The sequence below is a fragment of the Carex rostrata genome, chromosome 10 (assembly GCF_964058835.1).
Source record: "Carex rostrata chromosome 10, lpCarRost1.2, whole genome shotgun sequence".
Classification (NCBI taxonomy): Eukaryota; Viridiplantae; Streptophyta; class Magnoliopsida; order Poales; family Cyperaceae; genus Carex; species Carex rostrata.
In genome coordinates, this window is record NC_135927.1 from 6,123,945 (window position 1) to 6,136,689 (window position 12,745).

Here is a 12,745-nt window from a genome sequence, read left to right on the forward strand (position 1 = left end):
TTTACTTCTCTTATCCAAAATTCTCAAATTCAATTCTCCTAAATCCTCTGCACCAGCATTAACTTCGCATGGAGCGCAGCTATCCAAGTTTTTTCGAAACAGAAGACAATTTGTGTCTGGGGTCCCCACCTGCATTTAGGCCATATAATTGCAGTCCAAGCCCAGTTGATTCTTCGATATGGCGGTACAGTGCAGGATTATCTGATTAATCAGTGGGAATTTAATACCTTTCTTATTAGCTAGGCTTCCTGATTAGCTTAGTCGTGCGCAAACAATCATAGATGTCATGCCATGGAGTCTTGCCTATGATATCCTCATTACTCCCTGGGACCCTAATCTGTATATTTATCGTCAACCGACCTTCGGGTACCGCCTCGACATCATAGTCACTGGCTTCCCCGTGCCGTTGTGGCATGAGTTCTTCATTGTTAGGCTTCTCTCGTTCTTAGGGGAGATAGTTTTCATAAATGCTGAGAATCTGTTGGGGATTGACAAGTCATGCATTGCGGCATCCATCTGGTGCTTTGACACGAGAACGGTGCCCCCCTCTTTGTCCAAGTTCACTTCGCACAATACTGGGCATGCAGAGTGTAGAATTAAAATCCGACAATGGGATGGCATGCCTCACATCCCACTGCGCATTAGGCCCTACCCGAACTTTGCAGACCCAAATGACCGGAATGGTGACGATTATACTGAGGCGCATAATAGAGGACATGCAACTAGCTGCCACGATATATAGTCTACGTACGAAGAGTACTGCAGCCGAGCCCTCAATATGCTGACCCTATTGCTTCTCAGTCTCATGTGCAATCTGAATCTAATGCATTTGCTGGCTGCCCTTGTGACAACCACCGGTGGTGGAGATCAAGCTTGGTCACTAAACCTCCATGCATGACAACCTCAAGAGAGGAAAAATTATCTCTCACCCAAGTCCAACAAAATCCACTCAAGAAGATATTGACAGCAGGAATTAATGTTTTGTCTCTATGCAATATTCCTTTTGCTTCACTTCAGGAGGGATACACATGGAGCCAACAAAATGTGACATATATTTTAAAGCTTACCTTCCTCTACTGTCAGCTAATTACCTAACAAGATGCAAACACACATACACACAAAATGATAGGAAATACTGGTAGACTCACAATTGGAGACAACTATGGCAATTGATTTAAAATGACCAGTATTTCATTTGAAACTAGTTCAGACAAAATGAAATTTTCAGTGACTTGAATAAAATAAAATTAATTGACTAAAATGAGCACAATTATTGGACTGCTCATATATTTGAATTTAGTTGTTACTGGACTGCTCAAATGTCGAGTGTTGACAGATGCAGATTTTACAAATAAGACCTTGTAAACATTTATAATTGTCGTCGGGTTGATTGATTCCGAAACCCGCAGATTTGTCGTCGGGTCGACTGACTCATAAACCGGCTTATGAACTAGGTCAATACCATTTACCATCACCTGAAATTCATGATTTCTGAATTGTTGGGCCGTGACATTGTCACCTGAAATCCATACTGCATATGCAACAACAATTGATGAAAAATTAATATCAAAGTTGAAGAAGTTGCTAGTCTCCTTGTGCCAAAGGTTACTACAGGGTGCTGGTTTGTCACCGGTCTTCAGTAGTTAGTGAATTCACACTTGTGCAAAAGTTATAAACAAGTATTCATTTTTATTATTTGAAAAGAAAGATACACATTGAATAATCATCTTAGCAAAGTAAAATTCAAATCACAATTTTAGATTCCTTTTGCAGCTTGAAAGCAAGAACTGATTTCTAGCCCAATTCCTCAATTCTTTTTCTTTTCTATTTTCTTTTCTGTTTAGCATGCATGACATTTTGTTCTTGAGATCCCAAATGCTTAACTGGTACCATACTGGTACAAGGATGGTACTGGTACTGGTACTTGCTAGTAATTTGGGACCTCCAATTTGGACGATTCAAAAAAAGTCAAAAGTATGATTACCCTATTTACATAAGTCAAGATTAGAAAAGTATGAATTAGGCTACTAAATACTGGAACTTTATTAGTACTGTAGAGAATCATAAATTAGGCTATATGTGTACAAAGTTCAAATTAACAATGACAAAGATAAAAGTACAAAAAACAACTTACTGGTATTGTACTGCTACAATAGAAGATCTGAGTAGATGTATTTTGCTTGGAGCAGGGGTGTTCATCGGTTCGGTTCGGTTTCAACCGAACCGAACTAAGCAAACCAAATTTATAATTTGGTTTTAAAAATAGAACCGAACCAAACCGATTTAGCATTGCAACCGAACCGAACCGAACCAAAGTTTTATTTCGGTTTGTTTGGTTTGTTTGGTTTGTTCGGTTCAAACCGAAATATATTAATTTTTTATTTAAAGCAATTGATTTATAATAAACCGAAGTATATTAAGAAATAAATCGGGATATTAAGACATAAATTGGGATATTAAGAAATAAACCGAAATATTTAAAGCAATTAATTAAGGACTAAACCGGGGTATTAAGAAATAAACCGGAACCGTCCGGATCAAATTCATAATATATAAAAGTTCGGTCATTTCGGTTATTTCGGTTTTGAAAATTCCAAACCGAATTGAACCGAAGTTATAATTCAGTTTTAAAAAACAAACCGAACCGTTAAACCGAAAAAATCAAACTGTTTGATCCAAACTAATTCGGTTTGGTTCAAAACTGATTAAACCGGACCCAATGAACACCCCTAGCTTGGAGATACTCTTAAGAACCTACTACGTAAATTACACATAGAATTAAGACTGGGCTATGAATTACAATGCATTCCAACAAAAATCAAGGTCTTCGACAAATTCATTATGCAATCCCTCGTGCACTTCAAAATAAACATTGATTTATTCTTTAACCTGGACCAAAGCAATGGTTTCTTAAATTTTAAAAAATTGGAGATTAATACCTTAACAAAGTACAGTGAGAAGTGGAATTGACCCAATAGAGCTGCTTATTTCCAAGAGTACCCCTAATATTTGAGATAAGGACAGATACAATTTTAATTTAAGTTATTTTTGGTGCATCATGCACTAAGTTAACCAAGGCAATCTCCAAATGCCTCCTTGAATTAACCAATTACCGATTCACAAACAAAATATCTTGCAAAGAATTCAAGACCACTGCTGACCAAAACAAATTTTAACAAGAGAAAGATAAAATCATACATTAGAGAATTAAACTTTTGAACTAATACATTTTTTTTTAATATACATCAGCACACATGTTGTCCCACAAATGTAGGGGTATCACTAAGCACTTTCGCACTTGCACACCAAATTCACCATAATCAACACCTAAAACAATTAAAATTATTGATGGCTATTGGTTTTCATCTTCGTTATTTCTTTCACCTCTCATCTCAGAGATAAGTTTCTTCATTTTATCCGGACTCTCATGATTGCTCACTGCATTTAGAAGTATGTCAAAGGTGACATGATTAGGCTTAAGGCCTTGCTTCATCATCGTCTCAGCCAGATGTAGAGCCTCACTCATTCTATCATTTTTACAATAACCGTTGATTAATATACTGTAACTGTGTTGGTCTGGCTCAATGCCTTTTAAGGCCATCCTTTCCAATAAAACTGCTGCTTCATTGAGATGGCCCTCAAGCACATAACCCTGCAACAGTGTTGTATAGGTGATTACATCAGGTTTCACCCCTCTTTCTTCCATAAAACTGACCAGCTTCTCTGCTTCACAAGTTAATCTTTGCTTGCATAAGGAATCTATTAACAGATTGAAAGTCACTACATCAGGTGAAATGCCTTGATTTACCATATCGCGGAATACCCCAATGGCACGGTTCCAGTCACCAACAGCAGAAATCCCATGGATAATAGAACTGTATGTGACAACATTTGGCATCACCCCTCTATCTCTCATCTCCTGAAGAAGCTCCGAAGCACGCAAGAAGGCCCCCTCTTTGCAACAACCATCTATTAAGGTATTATACGTGATCTCATCTGCTTGAAGCCCGGAGCCAACTAATTTGTCATATATTTCAAAAGCCTTGTTGATATCACCAAGTCCACAAAATCCAAGAATGATACTATTGTAGGTAGAAACACTAGGAACAACACCTTTTGCAACCATTTCATCAAACATTCTGAGAGCACTATTCATGTTACACTGACTACACAGACTATGAATGAGAATGTTGTAGGTGATCACATCTGGAACAACGCCTTTAGCAGCCATGTCATCAAACATCCTCAAACCACTATCAGTGTCACCCTGGCTGCAGAGACCATGAATAAGACTGCTGTAGGTACGCAAATTGGGAACAAGTCCACAAGTAGGCATTTCTTCAAACACCTTCCGTGCTGTGATAACATCTTCATTTTTGCAAAGGCCATCAAGTCTGGTTTCACCAGTGCTGCAAATCCCTCCAATTAAAGTGTTGTAAATTATTAAATCAGGAGTGCAACCCATGAGAGGCATTTTAGCAAAAACCTTACCAGCAAGCCCAATCTGCTTCAATACACAAAGTCCCTTGATCAGGGAGCCGAACATGATTGTATTAACACCACGTCCTTCTCTTAATGACTGGCCAAGCACACAGAATCCGAGATCTGGTCGACCCATGCGACGACAGCAATCTATGACAAGGCCAAAGGTATGTATGGTGGGAGAGACGCCTCCATCTCTGGTACGCTTCAAGTGGTTAAATAGGTTGAGTACGGTTAAGTAGCGGCTGGAGTGTTTGGTTTTAGAAATTGAGAGAAGAAGTTTGTTGATGGTAACAATGGATGGCGAGTGATTTTGTGGGGAGAGGAGGCGATGGAAGAGAGACACAGCCTCGGGTAGCTGAAGGTTCTCTCCAGATTGAATGCGTTGTTGTACCATTCTCTCCAGGTGAGGAATGAAAGGTTTGGCAGCCTTGGCCATGAATAAATAAATCTCAAGTTAAGATTAAATGTGATGGTTTAGTCAGTAGAGAATAGGTTAAATGCGAAGCTGAGTGAAGAGGTTAGAAGATGGCGCATTGGCGCTGCTTCGGATCTTTAGATCTGAAGCATTCCAACTCCAACCGCATTGGAGAGATGGATTAATTTGGGCCTAGTTACAGTTACAAGACAAAAGCCCATGAGTTTCTTTTTTTGTGTGTTCTAGAGTAAATTTCTTTCAGTTAGTTAGATATAGAAAGAATGGTCAAGATTAAAGACTATAATTAGTTGTCATATTCAGATTCCATACATTCAAAGTCCATACAACTAAACAAAGCCTAATGCTACAACACTTATTGACATTCAAAATTAACACTTTAAAGAAGAAACAATGTCCAAAGGAGTAACAACCTTGGAACTCTCTACCCAAGCCTTCTCAAGCTCTAAAGCAAAGTTGATTAACTATCTTGAAAATTCACATCTAAATATATATTTATTTCTCTATACATTAATTTGTTATGTCAATTCTAAAAATTAGCATATCGCCGTATTGTATCCGCTACGGTACCTGTAGCCATGCAAAAAATAACACCGTTGCATCCTAAAATGCAATAAATAAAGTCTGATGCCTTGGGAAAGGAAATAAAATGGGCCTTTAATCAACGCAACAGTTCGATCTCCATTTACATTCACACTGATCATGAAAAAATAACAAAAAAAATTATTTCAGTCTCTAAAGCCTCTATGGAGCTTTTGAGAAATTGCTACCGCCACTACTAGAATCCCCAATATTAGCAAGCGTAGAAAGTGTTATTAGCAAGCGTAGGAAGCCCCCTTGCAATAGAAATAGAGCTTTTGAATTTCGCTGATTAAATTAATATTGTTGCAACGGGAGGCACTTGCAAATAATCACGCTTGCTAATGTCTTCCATTGGCCCTTGCTAATGTCACATATTCCCCCTTGCAAATAATAAGACCCACCCCAAACACCCCAGACACACATTTGTTGCAAGGGCAACCGTTGCAAATAATGTTTAGAATTGTGTTTATATTATTTAATTGTGAATGCCTAAACTATTTGCAAGCGTCACCGTTGCAAATGTATTTAGAGTGGGTTTTTATATTATTATATTCTGAAAGACCTTATTATTTGCAAGGGCCACTGTTGCATAAGTTCTTAGGATGCTATTTATAATATTTTATTGGTAATACGATATCTATTTGCAAGGGCCACCGTTGCAAATGTTTAACCATATTTTTTAATATTATTCTATTATTAAAGTCAAAAATATTTGCAAGGGACACCGTTGCAATTGAGTTTAGGTTTCAGATATATTAGTTTATTGTGAAGGGCTTAACTATTTGCAAGGGGCACCGTTGCTAATGTTTTCTAAGTTTCGGTTTATATTATTTTATTATAAAAGGAGGAATTTATTAGCAAGGGCCACCGTTGCAATTGTTTCTGACACCCTTAGAAAGGAGTATGGCTAATATAACATCAGTGTCATTTCAGTCTATATAACACCAACTCCAAAACCTATCAAATCGAGTTCAAATGGTGAATCCAAACCGTTCAAACCGATATACTTCATTAGTTGTGTGTTTACATGTAAAATTTATAAGTTTTTGAGTTTATTTGGTATCAAGTCAAGCAGTCAAATGTGTGAGTTTTTAAGTTAATTTAATACATTCATTTTTCAATTTTTTTGCCGCTTTATTTGATACTAAAATAACTCAAAAATATAAAAAAGTTTGCATGTAAACGCATCACTCATAAAGTTAATTGGTTTGAACGGTTTGGATTCGCCATTTGAACTCGATTTGATAAATTTTGGAATTGGTGTTATATAAACTTAAATGACACTAATGTTATATTAGCCATACTCCTTAGAAAGAGAGACACACCTAAATTTGATATCTCCATTTGTGACACAATAAATATTAATACAACAATCACATAAATTCGAAATATTAAGAATTTAGTCTAATATCACTCTTATAAAATAATTTATATTCATATTCAATTTATTGAAATAATTTATAAAATTGAGAATTTAGTCTAATATCACTCTTAAATTATATATAGTACTTTTGCACTCATCTTGAACTATGCAAAACTATTCAACACCATTGCTAAATCATATGTAACATTTTAAATCTAATCAACCAATTAATAGATTGAAAATTGAATGAAGAGAATTGTTTTGCTAATCTAATAAATTGAATTCAACAAATAGATCAAATTCAATTTATAAAATGCCCATAAAGGATCCCTTTTGTCTCTCTCAAAACCTTGGTAACAAAAAGGAAAAATAAAACGTGATCGAGTCATCTCTTTTTCTCTAACCTAAATTTTGGTTTAATTTATTTCTCTTTTCTTCTTTGTTTATTAAATAAAGAAAAAAAATCAAACCCTACCACAACCACCCTTCCTTCATAGCCACATAGTACCAAATAATAGCTGGTTAATATCTTTTATTGCTTGTTATTCCAACGGAATGAGAAGAACGTTTAAATTCCGATTTAATGGTGGTTTTGATTGACCTGTTCGATTCAATCTGATCCTACTTTGTTCGTTGTCGTCTGGTTGCTTGTAGTTTAAAGTAATCATCCGGTTTTAATTGTCTTCTACTCGGTTTGTGACATAAATTTTGATTTAATATTATTTGCAATTGTGAGTAAATAAAAAAAAATTTATTTCAACTGCTTAGGAAATATATATCTATTTTTTTGAAAAAGTGAAATTTCACCTATTTCATTACGAAACAATATATGTCATACAAAAATTCAATTATTCTGAACTAGTGGAACATCAAACAACTAGTATCAGCAACCACAAAATAAAGTAGTATATCAGAAAACAATCAAACTAACATCACTAAAAACATCAAGATCCCTAATATCAATCACTAAGAACAATCATATCAGTGGAAAAATAGTTAGTATCAACTAAAGACCAATTAGGAGATAATAAACCAACTACCTCATCAATGGCATAGATGCCCCCCCTATCATCCGTGCTTAGGAAATATATTGTCACACCCCATGACAACCCGCCACGTACTTATACGTAAGGCGTGAGCATGTTACACACATCATCAATAAAATTTTAATAAAATATATATATATATACTGCCACAAATCTATATATAAATCACACAAGTATTTTGATACAAAGGACATAAATGGACATGGCTATTATATAAATGTCTCATAACCATGTTCATTATATATATTCAAACAAACAAAATAAGCAAACTAAGTGGCAATATAATAATTATTCTCGCTTTGCTTTCTCATTTTACTCCTCACCTCATCTAGCCAAGTTGTTTTCGTCACCTGGAACCCACATAAATAAAGTGGTACGGATGAGAGCTCGAACAAAACTTTCCGTGCGGATTTTTAGGTCTAGCCCGGATCTTTGTGAAATTAACTTTAGATATCAAATATAAATTTCTCATTCAAATTCAATAAATGAAATCTATCCAATGATGCACCAATTTAGTTATTTAATCGAAAACATCTATTTTTCCTTTTTAATTCACATTTCTTTTGCTTGACTAAGCGTTGCATTCAGCTTTCCGCTAAGTCTTGGTTGTCTCACTAGGCGGTGGATCCGGCTTTCCGCTAGGTCTTGATTGTCTCATTAGGCGGTGCATCCGGCTTTCTGCTAAGTTTTGACCCGTGACAGGACCGCTTTCGCCTACAGTCACATTAACGAGAGATCCAGTCGAACACTTGACCCAATGTGTACATCCTGATATGTAAAACATATCAGCCCCTGTTCACTTATCGTATCCTAGCCTTTTCTATTCACATATATCACATTCCTTTCAAAAATCCATTTCAATAATAGTTATGGCATCTTTCCTTAAGTAATTTAATAACTATCTGGGATAAGTACATCGCACCTGGAATTCCGTACGATCCTGAAGCGTACCTTTCACTTTCGTCATGTTCTCCAATCTCTAGACTTGAACCTAATTTATTTCATTACTACTTCAATTAATTTTGTTTCATGAATATAAAAATATATGATGGAAGACATTGTTAAATTGACAGATAATGCTTAATTATACATGAGCTATATATATATGTACACCATATTTAATGACAGATGTGACAATTAGAGAAATAAAATATCAATGGGAAACGTGATTTGTATATTAAATATATATTCTTATGAAAATAGTTTTTGATTGACTGAAAATATTTATTTTACAGATATTCATAGTATATTCACTATTTTACAATCTTATATAAGAAGAGAAAATTTAAAGTAAAGAAGAATTAACAAGAGTATGTGACCTGTGAAATGAATGCAATTGTGATGAGCAGAAATAAGAGTACTACTAGGAGAAACGTAGCATATAAGGATTCTATATTTTAGAGTTAAAATAAACAGAGGAGAGAATATAGGGGTTGGCGGACAAGTTTTAAAGGAAGAGTTTTCTCTAGGGGTTACGTACGGGAGAGGATAAGGAGCGAACAGAGAAGGGGTGCGTGGTTTGGCAGGGAGATAATTATGGGCTGAAAGCTAATTAAGGAAATATGGGCTTTAGAAAATTAACTAATTAAATTGGGCTGAAGACAAATCAGAAAATATGGACTTCAGGGAACTAATTGGACTCTACTAATTCATTTATTTAATTAATTAAATATAGTTTAAGTTGTACATTAATTTAAATTTACTTGGCATTAGATATATAAATATATATTAATGTTGAAATATAAATGAAAGTTTGAGATAATTAGATTTATTTACTGATTGCATGATATTGATTCTTGTAATTGCTGATGGCATCCTGCCTTTCAAATTTGTTGTCAAATTGCATTACATTTCTCCAAATTTGATGGTACAATATGAAATAGTATTGAATTTGGGGTTGCTGGGTAGGCCACCTATTGTGGACGACAGTTAATTCAGTTAAAATTAATTAAAGTGTTTTTGTCAATTTAATCATAGTTTGAAGTACACATCGATCTGAGATTTTCAGTTATCAGAATCTCATGTAATTAACATTGGGAAATAACCTATTTTGGTTAAGTGAACCCAATTTATTTACCTTGTCTTGTCTTGTGAAACTTACCATATGCTTTAAAAAAGATCTTTTAAGGTACATGGATTAACTGCTTTGAAGTAAATTAATTATGGTAAAATATCACAGTAATGTATTTATTATTTGTAGTTTTATGATTTATATGAAGTATATATAGCTGGCATTTCCATGGAAAATAGAAGGTCTCACAATTATTTATATATATAATAGTTTGTATTACCTTCAACTTGCAACCCTCTTTTTAGCGAAACTCCTTCCTCGTTTATTCTCGAATCAAAGAATTTTAGGTATATATTTCCTTCAGGGGACAATATCATTTACAGAAACTCCTTTCGACATTTGTGACAGGGGATGATGCTATATATTCTGGGAGCAAGATGCTGCCATTCTGTGGTAGGGTAACAGGGGATGATGGGGTTAGTGGTTTAATCTACTGCCTTCATGTCATGCTGAAAGAAACAGAGATGTTTTGGCTAATTCTTTTTATCTCAAATGTTAAGCATAAAAAGAACTCTATTAAAATACATTAATTTACAGTGTGTTTGTTCATGGTTTTATTTATTTAGTTTTTTATCTATCTTGGGAAGGGACGGATTTCTTCCCCTTTTGTATTTCTCGATCGGTCATGTAAAAATTCTTCAATGCCCTTGAATTTGTTATTAACAAAACAAGGTCAAGACTCAAGAGTGTCAATTTGTTTTCAACGTTCAATCCCTTGATATACATATCCTGGTCTGGAATAGCTCCAGACCAGGATATATATATATTGGATAGAAGGTCAGGTACAACTATATTTTAGGTCATTTTCCTTGTATCATACACCATGAATATACAAGTAGTGATTCATATTAGCAATTTCAATTACCAAATGTTTTAATGAGTCTTCCAGAGTAATTAAAAACATCTACATATTTAAGTTAAATGCTACATCTTAATTTTGCACACAAACACCAAACCACAATAAGAAAATAAGAAGAGAGAAATTATAACCAGGTCAAAGTTCGCATTGTTAAGAAATTACTCCAAAATAGAGCTGTAATAAACATAATAAGAAATGGAGACATTTTCTTAATTCAGATAAAAAAATTTCAGCATATGTAAATTTTAATTATAAGACGAACAACAAGAAATTAAGTTGAAAAACTAGTATTAAAACTATTAACAACTATTGCTTTTCTTCGGCTATATTTTTCCATGTCTCATCTCATAGATAATCTTCTTTACTTCATCCGGATTCTCGCAATCACTTGATGCTTTTAAAAGTATGCCAAAGATGATGTCATCAGGCTTAAGGCCTTGTTTCATCATCTTCTCTGCCAAGTAGAGAGCCTCACTGATTTTGCCATTTTTACAGTAGCCATTTATAATGATACTATAACTGTGTATGTTTGGCATAAGGCCTTTCAAAGCTATTCTTTCTAGTAAATCTGCTGCTTCATCGATGCGGCCTTCTAGCACATAACCTTGCATCAGTGCATTGTAAGTGATTACATCAGGTTGCAGCTCTCTTTTCACCATAAAACCGACCAGCTTCTCTGCTTCAATGGTTAGTCGTTGCTTGCACAGGGAATCTATTAATGCAGTGAAAGTCACAACATCAGGTGAAATGCCATGATTTACCATATCGTAGAATACCCCAATGGCACGGTTCCACTCACCAACAGCAGAAAGTCCGTGGATAATACAATTGTATGTGGAAACATTCGGCATCACCCCTCTCTCCCTCATCTCCTTAAGAAGCATTGAAGCACGTGAGAAGGCTCCTTTTTTGCAACAACTATCTATTAAGGTATTATATATGAAGACATTTGGTTGAAGTCCACAGCCAACTAATTTGTCATATATTTCAAAAGCCTTGCTGATATCACCAAGCTCACAAAATCCAAGAATGAGACCATTGTAGGTATAGACATCGGGAGCAACTTCTTTCGCAACCATTTCATCAAACATTCTGAGAGCACTATGAGTGTTACCCTGGCTACACAGACTATGAATGAGAATGTTGTAGGTGATCACATCTGGAACAACACCTTTAGCAGCCATGTCATCAAGCATCCTCAAACCACTATTTGTGTCACCCTGGCTGCAGAGACCATGAATAAGACTGCTGTAGGTATGTAAATCAGGAACAAGTTTACAAGCAGGCATTTCATCAAACACCTTCTGTGCTGTGATAACATCTCCATTTTTGCACAGGCCATCAATGAGAATGTTACAAGTGATCACGTTGGGCCACACTTCTTGAGCAGCCATCTCTTTAAAGATCTCTACTGCCATGGCAATCTCACCCTCTTTACAAAAGCCATGAATTATACTGTTATAAGTAATAACATCAGGTTTGCAATCATCTTCTTCACTTGCCATCTTACGACACAAGTGAAGCCCAAGTCTGGTTTCACCAATGCTGCAAAGCCCTTCAATAAGCGTGCTGTAAATGATCAAATCAGGAGTGCAACCCATGAGAGGCATTTTAGCAAACACCTTATCTGCAAGCCCAATCTGTTTCAATCCACAGAGTACCTTAATTAGGGAGCCGAACATGATTGTATTAACACCACATCCTTCTCTCAAGGACTGACCAAGCACACAGAATGCAAGATCTGCTCGACCCATGCGATGACAGCAATCTATGACGAGGCCAAAGGTATGTATGGTGGGATTGACGCCTCTATCTCTGGTACGCTTCAAGCGATTAAAGAGGTTGAGTATGGTTGAGTAGCAGCTCGAGTGTTTAGTTTTAAAAATTGAGAGAAGAAGTTTGTTGA

At 35.5% G+C, this 12,745-nt stretch overlaps 2 protein-coding genes across 5 annotated transcripts in view; both read right to left on the bottom strand.

Moving 5' to 3' along the window:
- The window catches only part of LOC144560467 (uncharacterized), a 31,948-nt gene extending 26,983 nt beyond the window's left edge, over positions 1 to 4,965 (bottom strand). The window contains exon 1 of the mRNA XM_078309672.1: positions 4,492 to 4,965. Coding sequence (XP_078165798.1) covers positions 4,492 to 4,921 — 430 coding nt within the window. The 5' untranslated portion in view covers positions 4,922 to 4,965. The remainder of the gene's footprint in view (positions 1 to 4,491) is intronic.
- The window catches only part of LOC144560466 (uncharacterized), a 28,914-nt gene continuing 19,338 nt past the window's right edge, over positions 3,170 to 12,745 (bottom strand). For 2 of the 4 annotated variants that reach the window (XM_078309669.1, XM_078309668.1), the window contains exon 2: positions 3,170 to 3,327. Coding sequence is in view for 2 of the 4 variants with exons in the window: in XM_078309667.1 (XP_078165793.1) it covers positions 11,163 to 12,220 (1,058 nt within the window). In the remaining 2 variants the exon portion in view is untranslated. Of the gene's footprint in view, positions 3,741 to 11,139; positions 12,221 to 12,745 lie in introns of those variants that run through there. The other 2 variants (XM_078309670.1, XM_078309667.1) reach the window with 2 other exon arrangements.